Source organism: Chiroxiphia lanceolata, chromosome 13, assembly GCF_009829145.1.
Source record: "Chiroxiphia lanceolata isolate bChiLan1 chromosome 13, bChiLan1.pri, whole genome shotgun sequence".
NCBI lineage: Eukaryota > Metazoa > Chordata > Aves > Passeriformes > Pipridae > Chiroxiphia > Chiroxiphia lanceolata.
In genome coordinates, this window is record NC_045649.1 from 5993435 (window position 1) to 6008448 (window position 15014).

Genomic DNA, 15014 nt, shown 5'->3' on the forward strand with positions numbered 1-15014 from the left:
AGAGATTAAATGAAAAATCCTCTTAAGGATATCATAATTCTGGATCATTTACCAGTGGGGCTGTTTCAAAACATCAATTTATTATAACACCATTCCTCTGTACTGAAAGAGTATCATTCCTGCCATAAAGGCAGGAACTAAAACACCAGAAGAGATGAAAGAGCAGTTTCAAATTTATTGGTGTTGCCCAGTGTAAAATACACAGCCCACACATCCCCTGTGACCTTCAACTTATTTCTGGGTTCTCTGGTCTTAATTCAAAAACAACACTGCTATTAAAGACTGGCTGTGAAATCTGTGGCTGAGACTTGCATGGTGTCCCTCTTAATTCCTGTCACAGAAAAACACTGATTTTATTTGCTGTTCCTGATGTAGAGCTTTTGTGAAAGAGCAGCTACACTTTGTAGTTACCTGAAGAGAGTTTGGAAACAATGGCTCTTTCCTCAGGAACAGCTGAAATGGAGCTCTGGAGAGTCAGAGGGGAAGAGAAGCAGGGGTTGAAGAGGATGGTGGTGATGGAAATCCAGAGTATGTGGAGGTGAAAGCAGTTAAAATTAGTGAAGTGTTAAATTTATGAGGGAAAAAAAATCCCTACTGAAATACAATTAGAATCTTTCCAGTGACTGGGAGAACCCAGCTTCCTCCTAAAGCTGAAATAAGTTTCCAGTAAGTTATTCTGACACAGTAAACTCCAGGAAAGCAGAGCTACTGCTGCTGCATAGGGGAGAGTGCAGGCAAATTCAGGAATTACCATCTCTGCCCCAGGAGGAACATGGACACATGAGAATTTATAGCTGTATAAACATCACACAAAATGGTCCTCCAATTTAATATACCTTTGGTCTGTGTTCTAATTACCTACTAAAATCCAGGTCTGACAGGGCATGAATCATCACCCCTTCATTATACAGAGCACACCTGTAATTCTAAACTATATTCTCTGAGCAGCAGCTGTGTCAAAACCTTTCTATAACTTAGAACTAAATATAATCTCACATGGAATGATATACTTAAGCTAGATAATGCTTTAATATACATGACCTGACTATTGGTTACCACACAACAGTTTATTAGATTTTTCAATGACATTACAAAGAACCTAAGGCTGGTATTACAAGGTATATTGATACATTTCTTATGTTCACAAAATTCCCCTGTTATTATGACCTTTTATCACAATTTCCCCTCAGTTTGGAAAAATGACCTGTCATTTTGCCCTCACAGCACAGAGGTGCTAATTTGGTGGCATTCAAAGAGCAATTTAAGTGTGACCCACATGCAACTGCTGACTGCCACCACTGCTTGACAAAATTTGGGGTTGAAGCTGGAGGAGCAATACAATGATTGTCAGGAATAGCTGACATGGGTCATTTTTCTTCACAAGTGACACAGTACAGACTCCCCCAAACACACTTTTCATTGCCCAAATACTCTAATGTAACCCATTAAACTGCAGGCCCATAAATGTGGATACGATTAGAAAAGCAAACACTTTTCCAAATCAAGTTTTTCCAAGAGAAGCAAGGCTTTAAAAATCTAACTGGATTCTCTCCTTTTTGTTCAATATATCACTGCTTTGCTACTGAACTGTTTTGTCCAAGGAGCCAGTGATTTAAACTGAAAGCCCACGTGCAGACACTCTAAAAACACTATCCCTGTTCTGTCCAGCATCACCATTTCAATCACAGTTACTGTTCAAAGGTGATGCCAAAGGGCACAGAGCCAGTTTCAAAGTGGAGTGTTAAAAAACTTCAATCCCATAGTGAGATTGTTCATAGTTAAGAGTTCCTTGTCTGCCCAGATGTCCCAGATGTGAGTGGCAGTGGTTGCTCAGCTGTGCACAGATGGTAAATCCGTATTTCTGGTTTATGTTCCAGGAACACACAGCTCAGGTAATACCAGGAGTAGGAGAGATGATTTTGATGTTCAGTGTCTCGTTGTTTCCAAAACCATCTTATTACATGTATGAAAAACCAACACATAAACCCCAACTAGTGAGTGCTTGATGCTTAGAACTAAGACTAATGCTAAGTTTCAATCTTGTGCTTCACTCCACAAAGTCACACAGGACAAGGCAAGGTTCCCATTTCATGAGAGTCACTAAATGCTGAGCTATCAAACATGAAACATTTAGAAAAGTACAGGAAAGAGAAGAAAGTGACTTCACAAAAAAATGCACCCAGTAGTTGAGATCCGTAAGATCTGTGTTTTAATAACACAACCAATTGATCCTCATAACAAGAATTCAAAAAGTGAAATTACAGTACACAAATCAAAATATAAACTACCCTACCCCAACTATACAATGTACATTAGGAATGCAAGCTCTGTAACAATATAAAAATGCTTTTACACACAGGAGTTGCAAAAAGCCATTCTGTAATTCCAAGGATTTGTAGAAAAAAGAAAAAGTCAACTTCCAAGATTCATCTTGAGGCATTGGCAACCTGTTGGGGAAAAATAATAAGAAAATAGATTACTGAGAATTAAAGAGAATCGTGCTCATCAAAAATTTTCATCTGGGGAGTTCAGGCCAAGGGAAATGACACTGAGGGCAATGAAGCCCATAAGAATTTGGGTTTTTTGGTACTTTTGTCAAAGTACCACAGAAAGTAAGTATTTTAACAAGCCAGAATACATCTGTTCCAAACACTATACAGACTGCAGAGAATGTAAGACATGACCTCAGAATCTCAAGCTTAAGAGAGGCTGAGACACGTCTGTCTTAGTCACCCTTTAACACGAAACATGTTTTATTTGCCAGTTGCCTTCCATGGATTGCAAAAATCAAGCTCTGCACAAATTGAAGTGAAATCTTAGTGCTCAGACACCATAGTTAACCACACACCCCCCTTGTTTATGCTGTAACAGTTCTGGTACCTGCACTGTCCCATCTCCTCAAATGCCTTCAGCAATTTTAAATGCTGTGTCTTGTGCTGCCTCGTCACCTGAACTTATCTACATGTTTTTGGACTGGATTTTGAGCTGCCAGGAGGATGAAACATCTATTTCTCCAATGTTTCTGTAATACAGGGGCAGGTTATCAATTAAGAAATTACATAATAATATATAATATCACATTTTCCTTTTAGTAAGAAATTTCTTTCCCCAGGGAATGTTGCCCTAGGGCCCATTTTGCCTCATCCCTGAGTGTTCTCTTGCACTGCCCTGTGAGTCACTACCCTCTGCAAGCTCCTCACTTACACACAAAGGAGGAATTTACAGCCCCTGTGACTCCACCACCTCCCTGGGCAGCCCCTTCCAAAGCCTGACCACCTTTTCCATGAGGAAATTCCTTCTCATGTCCAATCTGAACTTCCCCTGGCACAGCTTGAGGTCGTTTCCTCTCATCCTGTCCCTTGTTCCCTGGGAGCAGAGCCCAACCTCCCCTGGCTCCCCCCTCCTGTCAGGGAGTTGCACAGAGAAAGAAAGTCCCCCCTGAGTCTCCTTTTCTCCAGGCTGACCCCCCCAGCTCCCTCAGTTGTTCTCCAGACATTCCTCCAGCTCCACTGCCCCTCCCTGGACACTGTATTCACAGCACAATTCTCTAGTTCTGCTCTGCACAAACCCCACCTCACAAACCAAAGGAAAAAGGTTCCATCTTTCAAAGCCAGTAATTTCAAGGGTTTGTTTCAAGGCCAACCAGGGCCTGTCTCACTTTAGCTCTTGTTGGGGGCTGGGGTCTTGTTCTCCCCCTCCAGCTCCTCCACCCCTGCCTGTGTCATGAGGTCAGCGATGTTCTTCTCCAGGTCATCGATGCGACAGCTCATGTCATCGAGGGCACAGGGGTCAAGGAAACGACACCATTCCAGCCCTGCTCGGGCTTGTCTGCTTTTAGTATCACAGCTCTGCTCAAATTTTTATGCTCACTTCAAATTTATCTCACGAATCCCACCGGTAAACAGATCCTATGATATTTATTGCATAGCACCCGAGTTCAAAAAAAGGATATTTCTTCCGATGATTTGGTCAGACATGGTCTGAAATTTGTCCTGCATTTGCTGCAGCAGCGTCTGCACCTGATAGAAAGGGAGGAAAGAAACGTTTTGTTTTCATTAGAGGCTGTTGAATTATCTAATCTCATGTAACGAGATAACTACAATGTTCTTTCATTGCTGAGCACAACCATGCCCAAACTCTGCAGTGTAATTATATATATATGTAAAAATGGTACTTAAATATATATATATATTTACATAAATATATATACATATATATATATACACACACAGAGGACAACTGAGGCTTACAGTAAACATTAGAGTAAATTGGCTGAGCACTGAACAGGCTCCCCACGGCAGTGGTCACAGCACCAAGCCTGTGAGTTCGAGCAGCATTTGGACAACGCTCTGAGGCACAGATTCCTGAGGTGTCCAGTGCAGGGCCAGGAGTTGGACTCGATGATCCTTGTGGGTCCCTTGCAACTCTGAATATCCTACGATTTGTAAGACCTAAAAAAACGCCCGTGTTTCACAACCAGGGCTAAACCCACAACGACTGTTTCCGCATCTTGTTAATCCCACAGAGGCCCTTTTTTTTTTCGGTACCACAGAACCCTGGAAGGGCTTGGGATGAAGGGACCTTAAAGCCCATCCCGTCCCAACCCCATGCCACGGCCAGGGGCACCTTCCCTAGACCAGGGTGCTCCCGTCCAACCTCCCCCTCCCGAACCGCTGCTCTCCACGGCGCCCCCAGCCGCTGTCTCGTCCCGTCCCGTCCCGTCCCGTCCCGTCCCGTCCCGTCCCGTCGCCCCGCGGCGCGGTCCCTCACCACGGCCGTCAGGTCCTGGACGCTCTTGGGGTCGGTCTCGGCCATGGTCGCTGCGCTCCGGCTCCGCCTCTTCCGGGCCGCGCCCGCCGCTTCCGCCGCCTCTCGCGAGAGCCGCGGCGCGCGGGGCTCTCTGGGAGTTGTAGTTCCTCGCCCTGCGGTGTGCCATCGCTCCGGCACCACAAAGCTTTTCGCTTTTCATGCCTTTCAGCAGCGTTGGTGTTCATTGTTTACAAGTTACCTATTTCCCTCGTTAATTAGAATTCTATCTTCTATTGGTTAGTGGTTCTCTCTTTGCGTGCTGATTGGTGCCATGCTCAGTCTTCCTTCTCTTTCTTGGGTTTCTTGGGTCTATGGTCACGATCTCCCCCTCCCAGAATCACCTGTTGCCCAGTCGGAGCTGATTCATGACAGTCACTCAATTATCTTTATTAGTTTTCTTCCTTATCTTGAGAGTTCTGCCAAATGTCTCAGTGGCCCCTTAAATTCTGCATCCTCCCACCCGCCCCATCCACAGGTCTGAGATCACTGGAGGATGTCCAGCCCTAAATATCAACGTGTTCTGCCAACAAGTAATTTGTCTTTTTAACACCTGGACAGCACTTAGTGCTTTTTAGATCTACCTGTTTCACGGATTAAATCTCCTTCCTTCTTGTTGACTACGCTTGAAAGCACACAAAGATCAAACATCAAAGAACATCCTTTCTTAAGAAAAATTTCACAGATTCCACGTTTTGCAGCTCCGGGCTCTGCTGGGCCCCCGGCCCCCCTGGGTGCTCACCGAGCCTGAGGGACAAAGCAAGCCCTGTGTGGGGAGGGATGGCTTCAAAACAGCTCTTTTTAGCCCAGAACATTGAGCCTAGATGTAATTTCACTATAAGAACAAAAGCTCCCCTCACACAGTGGTTGAACAGTCCTACTCGTGCTCTTAAACAATGACTTTGTGAGCTGGGGGATTACAGATGTGTTTGTACAGCCTGAGAATACGCATGGGTGTGTTTTTATAGACTGTCTGCTGAGCATTGCTCTATGGTGGGTTAATTCGGAAGGAATGAGGAGCTCGGCCCGGCAGCACACACTGCAGAGGAGCTCCAGAGGGGCCCCCTGGGAATATATTATTGTGGCAAATACTGAGTCCTCTTCTGCGCTTCTCGGTTCAAGAAAGACAAGGAGTTACTGAAGAGGGTCCAGCAGAGGCCCCAAAGATGATGAGGGATCTGGAGCATCTCTCTCATGAGGAGAGGCTGCGGGAGCTGGGCCTGGTTAGTCTGGAGAACAGAAGTCTGAGAGGGGATCTCAGCCATCTGCACAAATATTTCCAAGGCAGGTGCCAAGATGATGGTGCCAGACTCTTTTTGGTGTGTCCAGAGATAGGATGAGGAGCAAGGGCCATAAACTAAAACACAAGAAGTTCCACCTCAACATGAGGAAGAACTTGTTTACGTTGAGGGTGGCAGAGCACTGGGACAATTACCCAGGCAGGGCATGGAGTCTCCCTCTCTGGAGACATTCCAAACTCACCTGGACACATTCCTGTGTCACCTGCTCCAGGTGACCCTGCCTTGGTAGGGGAGTTGGACTGGGTGATCTCCAGAGGTCCCTTCCAACCCCAACTATTCTGTGATCCAGACTAAATCCATGCCCACCCCAGATTAGTGACATACTCTTTAAGATACCATAAAACTCCACGGGATGGATTTGGGGATGGACACAGGATAAGCGTTCCCTAAGTATCGTTTCATAGGGTTTTTAGACTCAAACTGCTCATTTGTAGATTTTGTTTGCAAAGCGAGCCCATGTTTGCACGCCTTGGTTATTGTGCACCCAGAGAAGATCTGAAGTTAACAACCACATTGAATATGAATCTGTAAATGGAGAACGTTTAACAACCACATTGAATATGAGCCTGTAAACGAGGAGTGTTTTCCCCTCACAGCAGGTGGTTCTCAAATGTCTCCTTTCCCCTGGAAGGTGACACATGTGCTGACACACTCTGCCTCATCCCACAGCCAGGAACAAACCTGAGCTGCAGGGTGTTTGCATTATTGATGTGCCTTTTGGAGCACTGTAGGAGTAATAAAAAAAAGTATTTAATGCCAGTTTGGGGAAATTTTGTTGTCTTTTTAAAAGTAAACATGGCTTCTGGTACTGAAAAATGCTGAGAAATTGTCTCCCATTCGTTTGGTTTATGTATTTAGGAAAGGTGGTTGGTTTTAGAACTGTTATTTGGAATCAGATAAACTGTTGTGAAAAGTCCCTTTGAACAGACCCAGACCTGGTCCCTCGGTGCTAATGAGACATTAGTGATGTGACCTCACCCCTTCGTTCCAGACTGTCACCAGTCGTGGCAGGTTTGGATACATCTGGTCCCTCTTTTAGCTCAAACATCCTAATTCCGTGTTCCATTTTAGGGTCTGGACAGGGCCTGGATAGTTTTGACATATAACTCAAAACCAGGAGCCCACTAACCAGTCCTTGTTAGGCAGGAGTCAGATCTGACTGATAAAATGATTCATTGGGCCATTAAGGTTTTTAATAAGTGTCAAATGGCTTCACACTTGTTCTCATAACTACAAATCTTTTTTTGTGTTAAGATAAAATATTTTTGTTATTTGTTTGCTTTCTAGTGTGGGATGGTTAATCAATGAGCGACATTTTGCAGGGTTTTGTCTCCTTTTTGAGGCTGCACTGAAAGAAAATGCTATGCAAGGAGGACTGGTGGGATTAATGACCCTTTCACAGTTCTGTTTGGAGATTACTCAAATAAATGGAGCTGCAGAAGGCTGAATTCCCTTGCTGGCTTTTTACTGACAAAGTCTTAATTTAAAGTATACAGGGAACGAGGACCTGTACAATTTACAAAGAACCTGTTGTTTTCCTTAAAATCAAGGGAAATGTAGGAAGATAAATTTAAAAACAGTTAATGAAACTCCTTTAAAATGCAGGGATATGCAGTTCCAATGTAGAACAGTTGGACCTCCTACAGCAGCAGGTTGTGTCAGCCTTTGGACAAAAGCAGCACATTTTCAGTATTCCAGAGAACTCAGAATGAACTTTGTCTTTGTGGAACCATGGTAGGGATTTCTGGTACTGGTGTCTTTAGTTCTACTCCAGTTCCTGTGTCCTTTGGTGAAGTAGGATTAGAGCTCAACAACTTGAAAAAAAAAGACTATTAATTTAAGAGCTTACTTTTTGTGCCAGTTAATGCCCAAATCACTTTAAGTAGTTAATGCTGTAGAATTAATTCTACATTTGTTGTCAGGCCTTCTTTCCAGTAATCATGACCCAGGGGTTGGGTGACATCCACTGAAATCTAAGTTCAAAAAGGCACAATAAAATTTCCCAAAGGTGGGTTTTGCAAAGACAATTGTTTTAGCAAAGAGCCCATTTTTAGCAAAATCACTTCTGTTGATTCTGTACTGGCCTCAGAGATCTGTGGGCCTGTATTTATGTCTTTTTTTAACAGCAGTTCTGCCAGAGGGCTTTATTCCTGGTGGAATTCTAGCAGACTAGCTCAGTAGTAACAGTTAGAAAAGATGAAATTATTATATCTGTGTACTGTGTGAGGCAATAAATAGCAACTATACTTTAATTGCTTTGACTATCAGATCTTATTTGTGCTCCCTGATGACTTTCAGATAATTGTGGTTGTTTTCATACAGAGATTGTTCTCTCAAACTGTTACAACTCCTCTGTTCCTTCATTTCAGAGTGCTGAGTTTATGGATCTTAAGACACTCAGCACATAAAATCACAGATTTTTTTTTTATTCAAGTCAGAGATTTACAATGAAATCTTGAGATTAAATTTTAATATCTCAGTTACAACCCGAGTTCCTTGTGGCAGAAATTCTTGGGAAAATATAAAAATAGGACAAATAGAATTTATTTATTACTTCCAAAGCAATGACACTCCTTAGAGGCTGTTAAATATACACGAGGCCAGAACATATTAAACAAAGGACTGTGCTTAGAAAACAACTGTCAGGGGGAAAGTAAATGTTCAGTATCATGATTTGTGGATATTTAACTGGATAAAACACAAATTATGGAAACAGCAAACCCAGGTCAGGAATAAATGTGAGGGTTATTCATATTAAAGCAAAACCAGCAACTAAAACAAAGTGCTTCTGCATGAATAGCTTCGTGCAGTGTGACCCACGCACCAAAATGAGATATTTTCTTCTCACATATAATTATAACAAATAGAAGAGCTGAGTGCTGGTTGTGCAGCCTTTGCATTTCCAGTCTAATCAATCAAACCAAGGAATTACTTGAAGGTTCACAAGGGTTTAGTAGAATGAAGTTATTTTATGGTTTAACTCACAGACAGATAAGCCTGTCTTTACAGTTTTAACTTTTTAATTAGCCCTGTCTACTTCTTGCCCCAAAAAAGGAATGTGCACTAAGGACCTGATCCTGCAAGCTACTGATTATCCACAGCTGCCATGTGGAATTGCAGGTGCTGAGCACCTCAGGGTTGAACCATGGTTGTTCTGCAGGCCTAGGTCACACAAAAGGTGACAAAAACACAGCCTGCCAAACTCCAGGCTTTTCCTTAAGGAAGACACTGAAGGTTAGAGAGTGTGTCAGGCACTAACTACCCAGTTTTTCTGCTTGAAATACAAAAAGTGCTCTCAGAGATGTTTGGGCTCCAAATGAGGTGAAAATATTTAATCTCAGCTGGGAAGTTGGAAGAGCAAAAAATGAATTTAATACAAGGTTATAACAGCAACCACAGTAAAGGGCATGAATTACATGGGTTCACTCTTGTGTAAAAATCCTGGGAAGAGAAGGGGTTTGGAGCTACAGACTGCAGTGGGCAGAGGGGGGATTTCTGCACTGTAAACTGTAGCCAAACAATGACTGTAACAAAGTCACTGTAAGATTATTTAATCTTAACTAAGATTATTTCACATTTTTTCCCCCTGAAAAATTATTAATTTTGCTAATTGTAAGGGTTTTCTGAGAGACACCAGTTCTGTTACTCTCCTCTTTCCTAACTCCACTCATCAGTAATTCTATTTAAAGAGTTGTCTGCTCTAAGGATTATACATTTATGTTTGAATTACAGCTGTTGTCTCTGTTTAATATATCTCCATGTACAGCTTGTTTGCTGAAGCCTTCATTTCTTTCCACAAAGATAAAATAATGATTTATTTCCTTTTCTTTTTTTATGCACAATAATGAAATATTCCTTTATTTTATTTCTTACCTTCTTGTGGATGAGCAGTTTAGGGATGTCTTACCTTTTGAATGCTAAAAGTCTACCAGAGTTAGCTGAAAATTTAAAGGATGACATTTCCTTGGGTATTTCTTGTAGAATACATTGGCATTTGTGCTGCTTTGAATAGACAAAGCTGGATGATTTGATTATAAATACTTCATGTGTGGAGGAGAATAGGCAATTATTCTCAGTGTCTGCTCCACTAAGATGTTTTTCCCCTCAGTTATTATGTTAAAAGAAGTTTGGCAAATCAATCATGTATTTACAACTACATCTCTCAGACTGAAATTAAGGACAGCTGAAATTTTTCCTCATTGAAATTTGAAACGTTTCCATCCAATTCCAACTCTATGAAACTCTCCAACCATCAGAAAAGGATCATTTATAAACAGACAGAGGTGCCACCTGGAAAACAAATGGACAACTGTGGAAGCCAGGGCAGAAAAGGGGGCAGTTACATGGCTGTGCAGCCACTTTGGATAATGGGGAATTCTAAAGGCTTTGCAGAATGTGTAAATTTGTAACACTGGAGCAGTGAAAGCCAATTCCTGCTCTGGCTGAAGCTGGTGTTAAATTCCCGTGGTCACAATTAGATCAGTGCTGAACTCCTTTGCAAAATCCACCCACCGAGGAATGAATAAAACCAGCATTTGTTTGCTCAGTACCATGACAGGGAAGGAAAGGTTTCCAACTGCAGCATCCAGGCTGAGATGGGTCCACATTTAGCTTCCCAAATTACTCATTAGAACGACTTCTTCATTTTCTGCCCAAACTGTGCTCCAGTGCTCTCAGCACAGGAAAATCTGCAGTTGTCTCATCTGTTGTGGATAGACTGTCATATTCCCTTATCTGCTTCAGTCTAGACTTCCTTAAATGTTAACAGCCTTAAAAGTGATGCCTGCAGTTCCCTGCAGTTTTCCATGTGCTTGAAGAGTTTTTGAAGGTGGACAACAGAAAATAAAATTCCTCCCTGTTCATCATCCCTTCCCTGTTTTGAGCCATGTTTTTAGCAATCCAGCATGATGCATAAGCAATAAATACTATTCTGTGCCTCGGATCTAGGCAGCTGGTTCCCCAGATTTTGTGCAGAACTGCTTTACAACCTGTTTGCTTGGCACAGAGCTGTTCCCTGCTACATTATTCCTATAATTTTTCCTGTGCCCAGCAGACTGGGTGCTTGTGATGTGTCAAGTGAAATCCAACCACTGTGTCCGATGTAAACAAACTCACAAGACTTGTCTCTCTGAGGAATAAAGCTTTTGATAATGTGATCATTTCCTCCCAGTCTGTCCCTGGCACTCTCATGGGAGGTATCAATAGAGTGAAGGCAAGATCCTCTTCATTTAGGGCACTCTGTACCCTTAGGTAAGCTTGGGTCAGGTTGGGGTGAAAATAAGTAGAAATCAGAAAAGGAAAAAGTGTTTGCTCATGAGAGCCCACACCAGACACCACTGAAGTGAAAAGGGTCTCTCCATAACCCTGGTGGGATTTGGGGCTCACATGGATCCTTTTCCAACAGGCAGTAGGGCAGTAAGACATAGTGCATTTATTTCAGTTTTTTTAGGGTGATCCCATAGGTTCTGGAGTCTGACTTTTGATTTTTGCATCTCCAACCCACCCTAACCATGTCTATAACCACTTCATTTGCCTCAGTGGGAGAGACTGATCATTTTTGGGTCACAGTAAGGGGTTAAGGAACGGGGTGGAGTGTAAAAGCCTCCTGTTGCGTGCTCCTGTTCCACTCCTGTTGCCCTGTCCAGGAAGAGAAGACTATGTGTGTAAAAACTGGCAAAATGATAGTGGAAAATTTAAGCCTTGACATTTTGATCTCAAGTTGTAAATGTGGTGTTGAAGCCATACATGTATCATTTGTTTCACCACACAGAAGAAACTGAGAGTGCAAGAGAGATTGGATTTTTATTTCTGCTAATTCTGGGAAAAAGCATCATTTGTTTTAGTCCCTTCTTTTTCTCAGGAAAAGTTTGAAGTGTCTTCCTTCAGTAGAAAACATACTGAAAACTGTTATCACAGATAAACTAGAGAGGCCACTAGTAAAAAATCAATACTTCCTTAAGCACATCAGAGCTGGCAATATGAAGTGCTTCAAAGAAAAAAAACCACCCTGCTTTAATTATAGACAATATCTCATATCAGCATAACATCCCTGGATTGTCCCTTTTTTGAGCCCCTTCATTTTATCTGCAGGAGGAATGAAAACTTTTGCCCGTTTTTCTGAGCCTTGGTGTGACAATCTACATACCAGGTCAGACAGTGGAGGAGGGCTTCTGGAAAGATCCCAGCTGGGAGATTTGTTCCCTTTACAGGAGCTGCTTTAAGAGCAGGAGCTGGGCCCAAAGTGTGCCCCTCGTGTTGCCACGCAACAACCAGGCAGAACCCCGGGTACCAGGCACAGCTCATCCATCATTCCATGGGCTTTCAACATCCTTTTTCCAAGGTGGCCACCAGAACTGCACAGTATTCCAGTCCCTGCCTGAGCTGTGCTGTAAAACACCTTTCTACCTGTTAGACACTCACAGAGCCTGTTACCTTTTTGTGCCACCACACCTCACTATTCAGTTTTAATCTTAGTTTCACGTTGTGTGAGTGCTGCCTTTTCTCCATCCATCATCCAGCAAGGTCTCCTGATGTGAATTTAACAGCAAGCCAGTCCTAATATTGGAATTATGTTTTTGCTGAGATAAATAAGACTCTCAGTGCAGGGAAATCAATTAATGAATGGCTGTGAAAAACTGTTCACTGATCCAAATTTCTAACGTTCCTGTTCCTAAGTAAGCATTTCCCATGGGAAGCTGTGCCTCCAGCTCCTCATGCTGGATTCAGTGTGTTGTTATATCTGGGACATATATGCTATATTGAATATGCTGTAGGGCTGTTCCCACTGCCAGATAAGATGGAAAACTCATTTTATCAGCCTGAACTGGTTTTATCAGCCTGATCTCTTTTCCCCTTGTATCAGTAACATGAGTGGCTACTATCAAAAAGAATTAGTTCTTTCTTTATGTTCTTATAAACTGTAAAAAGATGTTTAGAGCCTGTGATAAATGAGAGTTACACTTGTGTGCATGTGAGAGAACATAACTCTTCTTGGGTCTTAAAACAGTGCCTGTTTTCAGACTGTACATGACTATTTTCAGTTTTTGGGTGCCATACATTTCCATACGTTTCCTTTGATATTCAGTAGGGAGTGCTTATTTATGCAGTAAAATGCACAACAATATACAATATCAAGCTATAAATGTAGCAGGACTCCTGCTACAATCTCCTTGAATGAATATAATATTTTCTAGCTCCATGCAAAAAGGTGAAGCCTGTGCCAAGCAGGGTATTGAAAGGATCACAGAGTAACATCCCATTGGGATGAAACAACCAGCAAGTTTAAGAAGAAATGAAATTAAAGTATAACCCTAATTGCAAGGCAGTAAAATTCAACTCTTATAATTCTGGTTACATAGTCTTAGAAATGCTTTTACTGTATCTGAAGCTGTGGAACAAATCCATTAGAGGCATAACCTGAAAGGGACATTGAGACCATCTTTCATTTCCCTGCTCTGAGGCTCCATGGGCTGAAAAATTTCAAGCAATGTATTGTTTTACAAATTGTATGTGCATGCATGAGTGCCAAGGGAAGAGTTAATGTTATATACTATAAGTTTCCTGCTTTCAGATGTCAAAACTCGTAACTTGAGCAGGGTCAGTAACACAGTCGTAGAAGTCAGAGAATGATGGAAACTGGGAGGAGTCACATTTTGAAAATAAATTGGAATGGAAAACAATCTTCGAAACAATGTGATAAATACTTGTGAATCAGTGCTTGTCAACGTGTTATTTGTGCACACTGAGATTTCATTATTCAGTCAGCCCTGAGTAAAACTCCATCTAAAGCTGCTGGTTATTTCCCTGCTCTTTCCATAATCATAATCATAATCATGTTGAAATGAACCTCATGCAGAGTTAGTGGCCTGTGAATTTCTTATAATCCCAAATGTCCACTGTGTTCAGTAATGTAATTTCTGGGGTCAATGAGACACTTTATTGGGCTATGGATAAGGCAGGTGCTGGAGGTTTGGCTGGATCTGGAAAGGAGAAGGAAAAGCATTTCTGTCACCCTTTGAATCAAAGCCGGTGGCAACCATTGATTTCAACAGGAAATTACTGCTCCTATCAGGAGGAACTCTGAGCACATTCCTTCCCAAAAACTCCTTTGCTCTGGAAGAATGAAGGAGTTGCTTCATTTCACCAAGATTCTTGTGTTTGATTTTCTGCACTGCCTTCGTTTATTCAGGGTGGAGAACACCAACTGACTATCCCTGCTTTTCCATAGGGCAGTCCTGGAGTCTCCTTGGCTCACTGGGAACAAGTGAGATCACTTGTGGTGTGATCTGTCCAGGGCAGAGCTGAAGCAGGAGCTGTCCAGGTGGGTGCTAAAGCTGGATTCTGCTCATGGAGTCAGCAGAGAATTCTAGCACTCAGTCAAACTGTCTGGCTGCATCACTTCACTGCTTGTTACAAAGTCATATCAGAGTGCTTAAAGATCACGATGCACTTGTTAATTTGATGCTTTGAATAGTTAGGAATGCTCACAAAACGATTTTACAAACAGAGAAACAATTTTACACCGTACCTGCAGCACACGGAATCAGGGGTGATCCATCAGGGTGTCACCACCACTACTGATGTCGCCTGAGATGGAGTTTGAATGGAAAGATGAAAGAGGAAATGAAGCATAATAGAGTGATAATAGAATGATCAATGCTGCAGACTTTGTGTGTGCATTGCAAAGGAAGACATTTTGTCAATGTTAGCCACAGATGTGTGAGTGAGGTGATAAGTCTTATCTGAAATACAATGCTAAATGGAAGTCATTAGTATGGTGGAGTTAACATTGGGGCTTTACCAAGTAAGGCAAGAAAAACAAGAAGGATGAGATGATGTCCCAGAATTTCTCTTTCAAGAAAGCATAGATAGTTCTATGTCAGGAAATTCTCCCTTCTCAATATTTGA

At 42.2% G+C, this 15014-nt stretch overlaps 1 protein-coding gene across 1 annotated transcript; it reads right to left on the bottom strand.

Moving 5' to 3' along the window:
- Nucleotides 1-1048: 1048 nt before the first annotated feature.
- HSBP1 (heat shock factor binding protein 1) lies at nt 1049-4871 on the bottom strand. The gene is made up of 4 exons (XM_032701430.1): nt 4771-4871; nt 3953-4019; nt 3659-3778; nt 1049-2447 (listed from the first exon to the last, which is right to left on the bottom strand). Exons 1-3 carry the CDS (start codon nt 4813-4815, stop codon nt 3660-3662), a joined length of 231 nt encoding a protein of 76 aa, XP_032557321.1. The 5' UTR covers nt 4816-4871; the 3' UTR covers nt 1049-2447; nt 3659.
- Nucleotides 4872-15014: the final 10143 nt, after the last annotated feature.

Excerpts from the sequence above, each read along its gene's own strand:
- HSBP1 (XM_032701430.1), bottom strand. The coding sequence starts at position 4,815 with ATGGCCGAGACCGACCCCAAGAGCGTCCAGGACCTGACGGCCGTG. Across the intron at positions 4,020-4,770 it reads TCCAGGACCTGACGGCCGTG|GTGCAGACGCTGCTGCAGCA; the intron begins GTGAGGGACCGC and ends CCTTTCTATCAG. Across the intron at positions 3,779-3,952 it reads TGACCAAATCATCGGAAGAA|TCGATGACATGAGCTGTCGC; the intron begins ATATCCTTTTTT and ends ACCCCTGTGCCC.